Below are 16,119 nucleotides of genomic sequence, written 5' to 3' on the forward strand. Positions count from 1 at the left end.
AATCTCCTGCAAGCACTGGCTCTGCCTTCCCTCTGGCAACAGGACTGATTTGGGTTCTCCTTCCCTGTGCCATAATGTCGACAGGGCCACACGTGCCACCCTAGCAGCTGCGTTTCAGGGGCAGAGAGGGACTTCTGTTTGCAACGGGTGTGTGATGGGTGGTGGGTGGGAGCTTGCTGGGGATGGGATCTTTGTCCTGAAGACATCCCACAAACCTCCCATCATTTTTGTATGTTAATATCCCATCCTGGCAGTGCCTGGCCCGAGGCCCTGAAGAGGTATCGCTGCACCTCTTGTGGGTGCAGCCCCTGGACACCACCCCTTCCACGGCATCACACGTGAGAGGAGGGGATGTGCTTTATGCCACGTGTTGCAGAGAGATGGCATCCCTCTTCCTTGTGCCCTGCCCTCCCCATCATCCAGCACCACTTACATTCTCCCTTTCAGAGCTGCAGTACTTGGCCCGGATCTTGGGCTCCTTGATGGTAGCCAGGTTGGTGCCAGTCACAGTCAGCAGCGTCCCACCACTAGAGACAGAGACAACGGGTTAGGAGAAACGGCCGTGACCCTGGGTCCCCACTTCTGGGAGAGAAACGCCCACCCTCAGCAGCCAGACACCCATCCGCCGCAGCCTGGCTGCACTGCGCTACCTCCAGGGACCTGTTATGCCCCTCCAGGGACCTGGTATCCCACCCAGATGCCACCGTGGCCAGCAGGATCTGGCATTGACCAGCACCAAATCAACTCCACCAATCCAGGAGACAAGCAGAGATACAAAAACCTGCTCAATACCACTAACATCCCACCCTGTGTCTGCATGGGCTGCAGTCCGAATGCAGCTCCCAGTAAAGAAACCCAAGCATCTACGATTGGAAAGTGTCACTAGCAAGAGGTCCTCTCCACCACCCCCTTTCTCCATGGTGACAGGGCAGGCTGATCCCTGCAGGGTTTTCTCCACCACTGGGAATTAAAAGCCCCGCAAGTCCCGGAGAGCTCGGCCATGCCCCTGGGGAGCTCGTGCCTCATCAGCACCCTGGGGAAGCTTTCCCTCGGTGCAAGCACTTAATGGATTCCTTCACCTCCTCTCCAGCCAATTCAAACCTTTTAGAAAAATATGTAAACATTTCAAAAATCCCCCGATGGGAAATACTTTAATTTTATTCGCTGCCACCAAATGTCAAGCTGAAATTAAGCAGATCCGAAGCGCTCTCTGCTCTTGCCCCCTGCCAGGCTGAGCGCTGCGGGCCAGGAGCTCGCAGGCACCCGGTGCCAAGCCATTCCTCGCGTTCCTCTCGTCGCACCTCTGGAGCACGGCCCGGTGGATATTGCGGCAGCGCCGAGAAACACCCGACAGGAGCGGGGATCCGTGCAGAGCAGAGCCCTCCCCACATCCCACCGCCTCCCTGCAGGCTCCCCGCGGGCACCTCTCACCTGTTGATGCTCCACTCGGGATCAATCTTTTGGATAGTGGGGTCCTCCGTGTAGTTGTACTTCACCTCCGGGTTGCTCAGCTCTGCCCGGTTGATGTTGATGAGGATGGGGGACCCGCCGGGGGTGTGCCCGGGGGGCGTCCTGCAGCGGATCTCACGGGCGCTTCTCCTGGGGCAGAAATGTGGCAAGAGTTGGGCACCACGAAGGTGGGAGCCGATGGCACCCAGGGGTGCCCAGGCCCCTCCCCCAAAGCCCTGTCCCTTGTGAAAGTGCCGGGAGGGAAACGGAGGGAGGAGAGTAAAATAAACTCAAGAAATGAAACAAAAGGCAGCCGGGAAAGGCTGAGCAGCTCCTGAGCGTTCCCATTGCGCGGCTGCTGCAAACAGCAGCGATTAGGGCTGATAACCAGTAATTACCGCAGGAAAATATTTAAAGAGCCGCTCCATTATCATCCCTAATCTAAAAATTATCCACTTCATGCCTCAGGGCTTTGTGCTTTTAGAGAAAAATCCCTGTTCTTTGGGCTCTTCCTGGAGCCTCTGACACAAAGAGGTTTCGGAGGGAGAGGCTCCTCCAGGCACCCGCGGGATGTGGCTGCTCTGCCTGGGGGTCCTGCTGTCTCTGGAGCTCCCACCTCCTGTCCCCCTCCAACCTGCGTGCCCCCTCACCATGAGAAGGCACAGGGCCGTCCCCCGATGGTGACGGTGACGTTGCTGCCAGCATTCAGGTGGCTTCCTTCGATGGCGATCCAGGTGCCGCCGGAGAGAGGGCCCCGGGCGGGGATCACTCGGGAGAAGGTGGGCGTCTGCCGAGGGAAAGGAACAGCCCCGGGAGCTCAAGGGCCAGCTCCAAAACCGGGCCTCAAAGCAGCCCCGAGCAGGGATGCAGCTTGCCCCAAAGGAGAGGGACCCATGGGGCAGGGATGGGGCACGGCGTCAGGGGCAGACGGTGCCAGCAGGACTGCAGGGACAGCCGTGGAGAAACGCAACCAGCACGACCCGACTCCTGCCCAGAGCATCCCCAGGGGAACCGGGGCCAGTTTTCTAACAGTCAGCTCAGAGGCAGCCCCCAAACACCCAGCACTGCCTCCATCCCACAGCAGCCACCCACACACAGTGCCAGCCCTGTCCCCAGCACGGGGGACGATGCCAGCCCTTACCACGAAGGTGAAGCTCTTGGGCGAGGTGGCGCGGTAGCTGGGGGAGCAGTCCTGGATGCACACCTCCACCCGCGCGTCGTGGACCTTGCTCGGGCTGGCATCGCCGATTTCACACACGATCCTAAAAGACATGGGGAAGAAGCCTCCAGTGCCCTGGCACTGAGACACTCCCTGTGTGCTGCAGGGGAAGACCAGCCTCAAAAACAGGACCACTCTGGCACCACGCAAAGGTCCCAGATGCCAACGGGGTCACTAAGAAACCACGGCGGTGGCCGTTGGTTACTGCCAGACCCGAGGAGAGCTCCCCCAGCATCTTCAGGCTCCTCGCCACAGCCCAGAGCAACCGTGTCCAGCAGATCCTTGTCTCTCTGGCAGTGCCACGTTTCCTGTGGGCACAGGCACCCCAAGACCCCCATCCCCCGTGCACCGAGGTGACCCGGAGCGCGCCCAGCCCTCGGCAGGCACTTACTGCTCAGCACTGATGTACTCGCTCTCGATGGGGATGCACATCACTTTGCCCACTCGAACTCCCCAGCGCACGTCTTCAAACTTGAGGCCCAGGTTCTCTCCGGTGATGGTCAGGCGGGTCCCTCCTTGCCTGGGGCCCGTCTCAGGTGACAGCTAGGGGACAGCACAGCATGTCAGCCGAGGGACCGGAGCCGGCAGGCGCCACCGGCTGCGGTCGCGGGGCACCAGGATGCACAGCGAGGAGCAGATGAGCTGTGCTAACACCGGAGCATCTGCAGGAAAGACTTCCCAAACGACAGCCGTGTTCACACAGCCACCAAGGAACAAGGGAGGAGGTGCCAGATGCAGCGGGCTGGGACCTGGACACCCTGCTGCAGACGGAGCCACCCCACAGGTGACAAGGACAGGGACAGGAAGGAGACGGGGTAGCACCAACGTGTCTCCAACCAAGCCAAACAGCACAGACACACGTGGATTTGCCTTTGGGCAGGTCTCTCATACATGGGGATGAGGGTCCCAAGATGTCCCCAAAGGAGAAACCATCCCCACCATGTCCCCGCTGGAGCGGCAGAGCCAGCGGTGGCCCTGCGGGGAGCCCTCTCCTCCTTCACCACGCAGCAGGCGGGGGGCAGAAGGGGGAACACAGGTCCTGCTCGCCGCCGTCGGGCTTCTCTCTGCCAGCAAACCCCGTGCCGAGGCTGGCTGGCTGCTGGAGAGCCTCCGCCCCGCGCCGCGCCTCATTTACCAGGATGATTCCCAATAAAGCGGACAGGTGTGGCCTGACAAGAGGCAGCGGGATGACGGATGAACGGAGAGGCGCAGGCCCACCGCTGCCTCCAACGAGGCAATTACGGGCGATTTTACACCAGCGCTCGCTGGCCCCGGGGCCCAGCGCACACCTGCAGCGCTAAGCAGAATTAATGGCAGGGCTGCGTGTGCCCGGGCTGGGATGGGAGATGGGGCTGGTGGCACGGAGATGGAGAGGGAGCAGGGAAAAAGCAGCTGCAAGCAGAAGGTGAGGAAGAGACGAATGCAGGCTGGGTCGGTCCAGGAGGAAGGTGCATCTTGATCGAGGAGAAGGGACCCTTTGGAGGGAGGTGATGCCCTCTCTGCTCACGCTGTCCTCCAGCTCTGCCGGAGGTCTCCCTGAGCACGGGGAGATCTCTCCTCTTGCGCTCAGGCCGGCACCTGGCCAGCCTCGCCCTACGGCTGCGCTCACGCGACAAGTGAGCACGCACCAGCTCGCTGCATTCCTGGCAGCTCCGGGCAGCTGCAAGCCCAGGGCCAGTGCCAGCTGGATGCTCCTGCTCCTCGCACACAGCTCGCTCCTGGATGCAGCCCCGCAGCGAGGGAAGGCGGACGAGCGGAGGGAAGGAAGCATGCGGCAGCGGCCATCATCCACATCCCCTGTCCCGATGGGCAGCACAGAGCCAGGGGTCACTTCTGCACGGCTCAGCTGCAGTGATCGCTTCTGGGGTTAACCACCATCGCCTCCACGTTTGCACGAGGCTCCTCACCTTCAGCACGGCCAAATGCTGCTCTGCACAAAGCCCAGCACGGGGACATGTCCCAGGGCAGTGGCGGAGCTAGCACCAGCACCCTGGGGCACACAGCAAACCCGAGGCACCCACATCTCCCGGTTTACACGGCGGCAAAACCCTCCTGGGCTTTGGGGCGCTGCGGTTTGCCTAAAGCCAACAGAGCCCCCTGTGAAAGCCCGGGATCAGGGCTCAGCACAGCAGCTGCAGCCAGCGATCAGATTTGCTCTTCCCCCTCCGCCGAGCTCCACCGGGGCAGCTGGCGAAGAGCGGCTGTTTGTTTGGTATTCCTAAACGAGTGTTAAAAGCTGCTCCGGCGTGTTAGATTCCTCTTTCTCTGCGGCAAACCTGACAAGGGCCACGCGTTTGGGGAGAAACGAGCCCGGGAAAGGGATGACCCCGCTGGCTGCGCAGCACAGGAAGGTCACAGCTAAACAAGCCGCGTGGGAGCGGGGCGCTGGCAAGGAGGGCAGAGCCTGCCCCGAGTGCCCCCCTCCACCTCCGAACCCCCAGCCCCACAAACAGCACCGCTCTTCTGCTAATTGGTTTCACAGGGTCCTTTTAAATCAACAGGTAAATGGCTCCAGCGGGCACGAGTTGCTCACTCCCAGCTTGGGCAGCTGCAGCATGGACACGGGGAGCCGGGGCAGCGGATGGCCCTGGGAAAGGACATCACTCTGTGGGTGACAGCCAGCACCAGGCAGGTTTGTAGGGCTGCTTCTTCCCCTCACCACGTGATGGGCAAGACCATGGGTAAAGAACTGTGGTCATCTCCCAGCCCAGCTCCACCAGCTGTGAATACAGCTGCTCTCCTGCACTGTGCTGGAGACAGGCTCCAGGTCCTTCCGAAATCTCTGTAGGACTCCCATTTCCTCACACCCTGTGCTGGCCCGGCTGCTCCCTGCCCACAGCCAGGACAGGGCTGTGGAAAGCAGCAGCAGGAGGCTGCCGGAGGAGCACCACGCCAACAGCCGCATGCATCTGCACCGACCGCCAGCTCGCATCAGCCCCGGAGCGGCACCAAGGTCAAGCCCACCTGCTAACAGACCCATTTATGCCCCATCTGCAATTAGTGCAAAACTGGGTAACGATGCAGGGCTGGAGAGACCGAGACCGAGGCCAGCCACCAGCTGCTGCTTGGAAGCTGCGGTGTGCGTGAGGATGCTTGCAGCTCACAGCCCCAGCCACCCTCAGGGGTACCCCGGGACACCTCGGGGCTGGAGCTGTCACAGGGAGCCCCATCGGCAGGACGGCAGCAGCAACGAGCAGCCCGCGAGGTGATTTCCAGAAGCCCTGTTAACCCCAGCTGGGACCGGGCTGCCCAGGCTCGATGCAGGCGCTGGGATTCAGCCCCATTCCCAAAAGGAAGGGACCCGCAGGCAGCCCCCTCTCCTTTCCAGCTTCTATCAGATAAGACACAGAAACCCAAACAGATCAGATAACGATGCTAAGACTGCGGTAATTAACACCGGCAGTGCCTGCCTGCCCCGCGAGCCGTGGGTAAGCGGAACGCAGCACACGGAATTACCCGCCGAGCCCTCCTGACGCGCCTGGAGCCCGGCCCTACAGACATGTTAACATTACTGCTCGCAATCTGACTGAACGAGGGCCATAAGAGCTGCCAGAGAGGGGGGGGATGATGAACTGCTGGCCCCAGCGACAAGGCCAGGAGCAGCCCAGATCCACGGCTTTCCCCGGATCCTCCATCCACACGCAGGAGGAACAGGGGGAACCTCAGAGATGGGCCCAGAAGCCAACCCCCGGCCGCTCTGACGTGCCACCGGAGAGCTCTGTCCCCACTCCCACCCCGTCCCCGCGTACCTTGGTGATCTTGGGGTCGGTGCAGCGGCTGTTGCCGCTGCTGGCGTGCATCCAGCTGCTCTCGGGGGCCAGGCAGTGCTGCCGCAGCGAGCAGCGCTTCTCCGACACGCACCAGCCGCACTCGAAGCGCGGGTCGGCCTTGAGGCACAGCCCGCAGCTCTCCCGCAAGGCCGAGCACTTGTACAGGTGGGCTGCAACAGTATGAAGGGCACGGGGGTCAGCATGGCCCCCCCCCAGCCCCAGCATGGGGGCACAGGGCTCCAGGGAGGAGGGCACCTGCTGGGGGATGTGGCTGGGAGCATCGCTGCCTCGCCGGTGCAGGGAGCCAGGTGGGATGGGGGCCGGGGGCGCACGGGGCTGTTTTCCCACCTCGGTCCCATCCCTCACTCACCTTGGATGTTCTGGGGGTTGTCGATGACAAAATTCCCGTTCCAGACCACGGACAAGTTGACCGGCAGGTCGCTGATGTCGTTCCCTTCGTAGAAGTACTGCAGGAGGGGACAGAGGGAGGCAGAGGCCGTTACCGGCGGGGTGACACACGCCGGGAGGTGCGGGGCACCGCCACCGGGAGGCCGCCCCTCGACCGCAAGGAGAGGGATGGAGAAGGGAGAGGTCTAACAGACTGAACAAAGCATCGGACACAGCACAGGCAAACCAGCTGGCTGGACTGCCAAAAAAATAAAGGAGCAAAACAGAGGGTTTCTAAACAGACCAAAATCCCGTTAACCCAAAGGTCCCAATCCACTGCTGGGAGAGGCGGAAACGTTTAGCCAGCGTGCCTGGAGCACACGTGCACCTCTCCGCACCAGAAACACGAGTGCTGCGAGGGGGCTGTGCCCTGCCCCACCTCCTCGGGACCAGCACCGCCACCCCGATTCCCCGCACAGGGACGTGATGGAGCAGGATCCGACCTCCCAGGTCCCCGGGGCCTGGTGCACGATGCCCAAACTCAGGCTCCAGCGCCCAGCTGGGACGTCCCCACCTCCGCTGCTCCGCCAAGCCTGGGTGAGCGCGAGCACGCCAGCAGATAACAGCTCCCAGCCCGGCGCCTCCTCCCACCCAAAGCCTCTCTCCCCCTCTTCGCCAGCCGAGCCGCAGCCCCGGCAGCCCCATCAATATTCCCCGCACAGCCCCAGCACACAGGCGGAGAGGTTTAATCGATACGGAGACAGGAAGGCAGTCGGAACCGTCCCTGACAGCTAATGACCTCCTTCGGCAAGAGATTCCCCGCTCCTCTCTGGAGAAAATGACAGGCGTGTCAGGAGAGATTAAATGAATGATTCATGGGTTGCTGGAGTTTGTTAGGGAGCCACGGACACGCGGGCAGCAGCTCGCCCAGGCGGGGACCCGGCTGCAGGCTGGACACGGCTGTGCCACCTCCAGCAAGCCCGGGGCTACCCCTGGCCTCCCCTGCCCACCCCAGCCTCCATAATCCCATATCCTGGCCTCCCCCCCGACCCCACCAGGCACAAACCAGAAGCCACCTCTGGTCCCGCGCTGCGCACCCACAGCTTTTGGCCAACGGCCCTACACCCAAGGGGCCATTCCACCAAAGGGCAAGCTGGAAGCCCCCAAAAACACGCTCCTCCTGGGGAGCAAGGCTGCCAAGGGCACCCGCACACAGAGGTTTTAAGGCACAAAACATCCAACTGCAAACTCAACTGCTCCACCACCGCCTGCCCTCCCCAGGGACAGCTCCATCATGGGCTGCTCCCGGACGCAGCGGTGCTGCAGCCACATCTCCACCATTCAGCACCTCTCAGCCACATCTCCATCACCAGAACTGGGTTGGGAACGCAAACTCACCCTCCTCTATCCCATACCCACGCATTTGACCATGCAGAGGCTAAGGGTGTCCCGGCAGGACGGAGCTAGGCAGACCCAGGGCGGCGAGAGGCGGCCGTCCCCTGTCCCCTGGCAGCACGGGCGCGCACGTGCTGGGGAGGGCGACGGCGGCGCTGGAGCAGGATTTTGCCGTGACGAGCCACGTGGCAGCGTAAGTGAAATTGGCATTTTCAATTTGTACTCTGACATGTCTCATTTGGGGCCCTGGCATCTCGGGAAGGCATCCAGCCTGCAGCTGTCCAAAACACTTATTTGCATCTCTCTGCCCCGGCTGCTTTTGGAAATTAGTTCTTCTGGGAGGTGGGTTGGAGGGTGGAGGAAGAAGAATAGGAGGAGTGGGAGGGAGAGCGTTAACTCTTCGTGCACCGGTCCCGAGACAGCAACAGGTTTGCACAGAAGGCTTGTACAAGAGCTGCTGTCCATCTGGGCACGGCCGGGGCTCCCCTGAGCTGAGCATGCTGAGTTTGGGGCAGCAGCGGGTCGCTGCTCAAGCAGGCGCTGCGCAGAGGCAAGTGGCAGGAGGGAGCAGGGGCCACTGCCCCAGCGGGCAGCCACAGCAGGGGACGGCTGAGGGAACATGGCTGACGATGAAAACCGTGTCCTCAGCATTCCTGTCGCCGTCAGCAGCATTTCACCTGCCCTACGGAGACGGGCAGCGGGCCCACAGCTTGGATGCCGCCACCCGTCCGTATCGGATGCTGGAGCCACGGCTCATCTGGGTGCTGGCAGGAGCTGCAGCCACAGGGGCTCCGATTTCCACCTCCTAGGAAGCCAGGGTCTGCCAGGTGTGTCTCTGATTTCCAAAGCACCTCTTATTTTGAAGGACACGTTCAGAAGGTTCGCTCCCCGCTGAATGAGGGCTGCTTTCACGGCTCTCCTCCGGCCAGCCTGGCGCTCGCCCCAGCTCCCCGTGACTCCCCGCCCGGGGGCCCAGCCGGCTTTGGGGCCGCTCCAGAGGCACCCCTGAGGCCCGGGAAGGTCACGCAAAGAAAGCAGGGCACAGACAGCCTCCCCAGTCCCGCGGACAGGGTGGGGAGCGAGGGAAGGCGGCGGCAGGGAAAGCAGCCAGGGCTTGGGCCACGTGCTAGCGGCACGGCCAAAACCGCCCTCCTGCTCTCGCTCCCCTGTGCCTCTTCGTACCCTCCCGCACGTTAACCCTCTTACGCACTGCGATGTTTGTTTTCGGGCTTGGCAAGAGGCTACCCGACGGCTCCAGCGCTCTCTTGGCTACCCAGGAAACCTCTGCCGTACCAAGTTCAGCCCCGTGCAGCCTCCTCCAATTCTTCATCCTCGTTAGTGCCACCGGCCCTTCGACACCGCCCGAGCCCCCTGCGCTGGCGGGACACCTGCTGCAGATCCCCCAGGGGACATTTACAAGGCTCTCCCATCCCACAGGATCCAAACGAGCACCCGAGGACAGCCGGCAGGCCCTGTCACAGCGGCTCCTCCCCGCTTCCAGCTAACACACGGCTGAACATCCATTAAGCACTTAGCTGTTATTAACTCCCCGGTTAATCAATCGCCGCGGCTGCCGGCGGTCTGGGACCGGCTGTGGGAGGGGAGGCTGGGATGAGCTGTGGCAGACGTACCTGCGCTGTGCCACCACGTTCTGCGGCACCAACGTGCCCGGGAGCACGCTGCGTGCCCAGGATGAGCTGTGGACGAGGGCAGCTTGCTCTGGGAGCCAAAATACAGCAGGCACAGCCCGGAGAGTAAAGGGATGGAGCAGAGAGAGAAAAGCAGGCTCGCGTGCCACGGCACCACCCGCAGAAGGGGACGGGGGAATACATGTCACCGAGGGAGGCGGTGGCACAGACGGGGCATCGTGGCCCCTCACCTAGCCCAGGGCAGCGTTTCGGTGCCCCTGGAGGAACCAAGACACGCGTGGAAGGGCTGACGGGGGCCGCGCCAGCCTGGACGCAGGTGTTCCCAGCATGGTGTCCTTCTGCAGGGAGGTGACTCAGGCAAGGGGACTCCTCGCCAAGCCCTTCTCAAGGCTCTTCGCCCGTAACTTAGCTCAGGCATCTTCCTAAGTAAGCTCTGCAACCTCCTGAGCCCTGCTTCCCATGCTCGCCTCATCCCCACCGTGCACCCCAGGCAGGGGATACCCACGGGCATGGCACGCTGGTGCCACCTCCCCATAAATCTCTCGTGTTTGGCCCTGGTAAGAGCCCTGCTGGCGGAAATGGGCAGCGAAAGCTGCTCGGCTCCCCTTGGGGAGCTCCACGGGGGTACCCCTGGGGAGCCACAGCCAGAAAGGCTGCACCCAAAATGCGGGGGCAGGGACACCACTTCCCGAGAAAGGCATCGTGCATCGGAAGGGTTGTTCCCCTGCCCCCTGCGAGCTATGTGAGCAAACCCACGCATCCAAATCTTCCTTCACTCCCCCCCTCACTGAGGTCCCCCCCTCCCTCTCGCAGGCACCATCCCCCTGGGCTGCGTTTCTGGAGGAGCGGCTCGGCTGCAGCTGTGTCCTATTTTTCTGTAGTTGATGACCTCAACTCCTTCCCCGCACTACGGGGACGGCAGTAATGTACATCGCGTCTCGCCAGGGCTCAACTGCAATTCATCATTATTTTATCTGCTGGAATTTAATTGGATCCTATCAAACTCTCCTGATACTCCCTTTTCACTTTAAACACTGCTGCAGGAAAGATAAATGTAGGCACCGCTAGGACAGAGAGCGCGGCTTTGTCAGCGAACGGTTCTGGGGTTGTGGGCTCCAATCCTGCTCCTCTCTCTCCACGGCTGGTTAATTAGAGATACACACGTTGGAGGTGCGTGGTGCTCGAACGGGGCACGTGTGTGATTTATGTGCCTCTATAAATACACCCTTGGCCCAGGAAAATACCGTCATCCGCACAACAGCACAACTTGACGGGAACGCTCGCCCTCTGGTTCTGGATCTCCTTTTGCTCCTTCTGCATCCGCCTCCTCCCTTCCCTTCCCATCGCACGCAAGTTGCTGCCCCCGGATTTGTCCTGCCCCAAATTCGTCAATGTGTACGCGAGAACCCAAGAGCCTGGGAATAAAGCAGGCCAACGCCTGGGCTCCCTCATGGTAAAAAACACGCAGAAAGCATGAACCTGCGGGTCTTGCCTGCCTTCCTGGCGTCCGTGCCCGGAGCTGGGCACCACTCGCATGCAGGAACCAGCTCGCTCCTCGCCCCCTTACGCGTCCTCCCATCACTCATTGCAGGCACGTGGCAGAAGCTTTGCAGGGCCGTGTCATTTTGTCACAGGGACAAGGACAGCGAGGTCGCTCCGTGCACCCCACGCCGCTTCAGGACGAAGGTCCCGACCCGTGCCTGCGCCAGGGGGTGACACCGGGGTGACACGGGGGTGACAGCGGGAGCCGCAGCTGAGCGTGTGGCACGTGCCGGGGGGATTGCGAGGAAGGAGCCGAAAGGGAGATCCGGGGGTGCCCCAGCTGCTCACCGCCACGTGGGGCTTCTGTCGAAGGGGAAGGGAAATAAGGGAGGCGTGAGGCTTAACTGAAAGCGCCCAGACAGCAAACTCGGATACTCTCCAAAAGGAGAGCAGGGTTCCTTCCTATTTTACTTTTAAAGGGAAAGAGCAGCTCTTGGGCTACCCCAGCCTTACGAGGAACATCCTCAGGAAGGTAAATCCCTGCCAGGGAGAACACCTCTAGTCGTTTTGCCAGCGCCAAGGCTAAATTTCATGAAGTCAACTGAATGCCTCTTACAGGCAGTAGCACGGATTCTCAGCTCAGGCGCTCTTCCACCAGTGAAACTGTTCATTTTATGCAACAATTGGAAGGATGAGGCCTGCTTAGGGATGGCAGAAAGAACGGGCAGAGGTGAGGGCTGCCTGGAAAGTGAAATTTGGCGGCATTTTTCTGCACAGACTGAGGGATAGGTGGCCCTTTTCCCATCCTCCGCTGCAAGAAAGCAAACTTGAAAGCGCCTGCCTCCAGAAGATTTAAAGCAGCCAATTAACAAAAAAACTAGTTTACTGCTGAAGAATTTATTTTCTTAGTTGGGTTTTTCTTTTTTTTTTTTTTTTTCGCTTCTTTGCAGTGCATGCAGAAAACCCTTAGGGTTGCTTTCTTTTTGAAGAGGAGAAAAAGCCTGCAGTGAGGAGGCACAAAAGGGGTTTTTCTGCTCACTTTTTGACCTGGGATGTATAGGGAACACCAAGCCCGGTCTCCCTTGAGACTGCTGGAGACTGCTGAAGATCTATCGGGTGCCTCAAATGATGTTTATAGTCGACACTCAAACCTTAATGAATGGACTGTTGAATATTTAACAAAGATGTCCTTTCTTCAAAGTGCTAAAAAGTCATTGGAGTTTGACAAGCACTAAAACCAAACAAAAGACAAAGAGTTTTAAGTGGACTTGACTTATTATCCCCTCCATTCATCCGCAATTCAGGAAAGCATCCCTAATTCAGCAACGTAATTAACCTCTTGTTTAGGACCCATTGAACTCAGGGAAACAAAGCACGCCTAAATGCCTCCCCGAATCGAGGACATCCATTTCTCACTTCCACGCGGGGAGGACAGCATCGCCCCGCTATTCCTCCGCTCACCAGTGTCCTCCACGCCACGCAAGACCCAAAGCCCGGCCTGACAAACGGATCCCAAAGGGCAGAAACCTGCAGGGCTTCCCAGCCTGGAGGCGAGGGAGCCCCCCGGGCCACCCGCTCCGGCGGGTCACCGCTGGGTGACTGCGCGCGACGCACGAAGCGCTATCGACAAGCCAGATGGACTGCAAAAAAGACAGGGAGGAGACGAGTTTCACAGAAGTGTGAATTTGAATCACCCACACCATAAAGCAGCCTGGCTAAATGCCCTCAAACATTAAAGCAGGCGAGCAGACCCCGAAAGAAAGACAGCTTCTTTCAAGCCAGAACTTTTTTTTCTGCCTTCTGTGAAGCTGCCCTGGGCCTGAAAACAAAGCCTGCTGCCCGAGACCTCAGCCCCGCCGAGCTGCTGCAGCCCATCCCGAGCGCACGCAGCCTGCAACGATGCTGTCCCCTTTTTCCAGCCGTTTCGCCCTGCTTTTGGGACATAACTGGCAATTTTCAGGTCAAACATCCAGCCCTGTTAGCCCAACAGAAGGCGGCTGCACTCCGTGCATCCAGCTCCTGGCTCAGCACAGATCCACCAACAAAATTCCCAGGCTGCAGCTCAGGATGGGGACATTTCTGCTCCAAACAAACTGCGTGTGGCAGAAGGACAGCCCCCAGCATCCAAGCACAGGGCGCAGGGCTGAGGCAGCGGGCTCAGGGTGTTCCTCATGCCCAAATGCTGTACCCTAGGGAGGCTCCTGCGATGGCTCCTAAATGTCACCGATGCCCCCGAAGGCCAGGGGAGCGGGGATTGGTGCCTGCGTTAAGCTGCAAATGAGCTTTCGCAGTGTGAGTGATGGAAAACAAATTTTAAAGGGATTAAATCGGAGGGAGAAGGGGAGGGGCTGGCTCCACGCAGAGGAGGAAAGGTCGGTGCGGAGCCCAGCGGGGCACTGAGCAATGCCACCTCCCCATGGGCAGAGCCATTAATAACCCGGATCTGCTTGCTCAGGGGCTTGGTGCTCCCCACACGGGACCACCACGCAGCAGGGCATGCCCACACCGCTCACTGAGGGGCTGCAAAACCCCATCTAACTTAGGGGACACAACAACCGAGCTGGGCAGGCATCAGGGAGCAAACTCTAGCCGCAGGGAGCGAGCGATGCACCAGCGAGCCGGGATGCAGAGGGAAAGGGGCAGGCAAAGCTGGTCCTGGCCCAAGCAACTTTCCTCAGCTTTCAAAAGCAAATTTCCCTGGAAGTGCCCCTAAAGCCTGGCGGGTCCCAGGTCTCAGTGGCAGGGGTGTCGACCCCATATGGAACAACCGCAGGCAGCATCCTCCCCGCGCACCTGGGAGCAGAGCAGTGGAGAGCAAGGGCTGCGAGCTCCCCGCTGGAGCCCCCAAAATCTCCATCAGCTGCCCCAGAGGGAGCACACGGGGCCACGAAGGAGCAGCCTGGCAACGAGGCGTGCACGGGGCAGGGAAATGCCGTGGATCACTCACCGAGGTGTTCTGGCACTGGATGCTGGTGCTGTTGAAGCGCAGGGCGGTGACGCGGGTGGTGCTGCCGGGGATGTGGAAGATGCACTCGTAGTTGCGCTGCCCCGACTGCGGCTGCGGCAGGTTCTTGGCCGTCAGGGTGATGGGCTTCACCACGCCCACGGGGATGTAGATCTGGGTGGAGGGCAGGATCTGGGGACAGTCCTGCAAGGAGAGCGAGGGGCAGAGATGAAGTGGGAAAGCTGCACGGCTTCCCCTAGCAGCGGGACCCCCCCCTGGCCAGGCAGGGCCGCGTGTTGCCAGAAAGCCCCGACTGGCACCCCGAGCAAATCCCCGTGTGCACCCAACCCCAAATTGGCTCCTCATGGCTGCTCTGGCCTGAACACAGAAAAGGAGACTGAAGAGGAGCCTTGCGGTGGGGAACTGGGTGTTTTGGGGCAAAATGGCTGGTAACAAGACGGGCTTTGACGCTGGCATTGCAGTCAGTAGGTTTCAGAGTAAACACCCGCTGGGCTACACGCCGCCAGGCTTCCCTCTCAGACGTCACACAGCCTCCACTCCCCTTTCTCTGTGAACGGACAGACAAGGCTTTTCCCCTTCCGTCCCTCTGCAACACCACACATCACCCTGCAGCGAGTTTTGCTGCTGTTTCGAACCGTGGCCAGCTCGAATCAGCCTCACCCCAACCAGCCTGACTGCGGGGGGGGGGGGGGGTGGGCCAAAAACCAGCGCTTCCAGCGAGGGGATGATGATGACTCCGACCCAGGGAGGAAGGCGAGGGCAGGGAATGGTCCCCAGCTCCCTGGGGAAGGAGCCATCGGGAGGGCAAAGCGAAGCACTCGGCTTTTAATAGTCGCTGGCGCCCAGCTGCTCCGGGGGAGCCACGAGCTGCATGCGCAAAGCACAGGGGAGCAGGAGGGAGCAAAAATAAATGAGCTCAGGCAGAAAAAAACAGCTCCGCATCCCCGACGGATGCCACTTCGGCAACAACAGCCTGATGCAATCCCACGCCGGCCTTGCAGAGCCTGGCGGAGGTCTCGCACCTACGGCAGCGACTCCGGGAAGCGGCAGCTTTAAATAACGGGGGCAATGGGGAATAACACGGGTTAAAATGAGCTGGTCCCAAAACAGAAAGTGCTGCAGCCCAGGGCAGGTCCAGCCCATGCCAAAAGCAGCCACGTGTGACCGAGGCTGCCCAGGTGCCTCCCGCTGCCACCAGCACTGTGCTGGACCCCGCAGAGCCCCAGGCTGAGATAAATCTATCAAACGTGGCAGAGAAATAAAAAGCAATTGTTTCACTTGGCAAGGATTGTCAGAAAACCCCAACTCACTTCCCTTTTCCAGTTTCCTGTTCCTCTCCAGCCTGTATTCCCCAAAAGCATGATTTTTAAGGGGAAAAACCACTTGTCCCCAGAACATGCTACACAAAACAAAAGCAGGGCCAGGCTAGGGACCCTCAGCACTGCCCCTGACACCTCCCTGTCACGACTGATCCTCCGCCAAGCAGGGCTGAAGGTGCCCTCGATTCCAGAAACACCCGGGGCTCGCAGCGGGAAGGCCCCACATGCCCGCTGCCTGTCCGCAGGCTCCCGGCTCAGGATGGGCTCAGCGGCGCTGATGGAGACACCCCTGCCTGATCCCCCTCCGCACTGCAGGGGGACGCCGCGGGTGGCACCAGCCTCCCCGCAGGGCACGTAGACACACAGGGAGGATTAGCTGACGGCTTGCTCTCCGACACCGCCACCTCCTCATTTTTCCATCGCTGCTGCTCCGGGTCCAACCAGGGCGGTGGGTACCTCCACCCGCCCTCGTGCCCACCACGGC

General features: G+C 60.7%; 1 protein-coding gene across 6 annotated transcripts in view; it reads right to left on the reverse strand.

Annotated features, from left to right (window-relative positions):
* The window catches only part of PLXNA1 (plexin A1), a 107,474-nt gene that overhangs the window by 29,498 nt on the left and 61,857 nt on the right, over positions 1-16,119 (reverse strand). For all 6 annotated transcript variants that reach the window (XM_035546740.2, XM_035546737.2, XM_035546736.2 and 3 more), the window contains exons 10-17: positions 14,299-14,499; positions 6,809-6,905; positions 6,418-6,608; positions 3,060-3,211; positions 2,591-2,711; positions 2,100-2,236; positions 1,432-1,599; positions 434-527 (exon numbers count right to left, since the gene is read on the reverse strand). In XM_035546740.2, coding sequence (XP_035402633.1) covers positions 434-527; positions 1,432-1,599; positions 2,100-2,236; positions 2,591-2,711; positions 3,060-3,211; positions 6,418-6,608; positions 6,809-6,905; positions 14,299-14,499 — 1,161 coding nt within the window. The remainder of the gene's footprint in view (positions 1-433; positions 528-1,431; positions 1,600-2,099; positions 2,237-2,590; positions 2,712-3,059; positions 3,212-6,417; positions 6,609-6,808; positions 6,906-14,298; positions 14,500-16,119) is intronic.

This window comes from Cygnus atratus, chromosome 10, assembly GCF_013377495.2.
Source record: "Cygnus atratus isolate AKBS03 ecotype Queensland, Australia chromosome 10, CAtr_DNAZoo_HiC_assembly, whole genome shotgun sequence".
NCBI classification, from domain to species: Eukaryota; Metazoa; Chordata; class Aves; order Anseriformes; family Anatidae; genus Cygnus; species Cygnus atratus.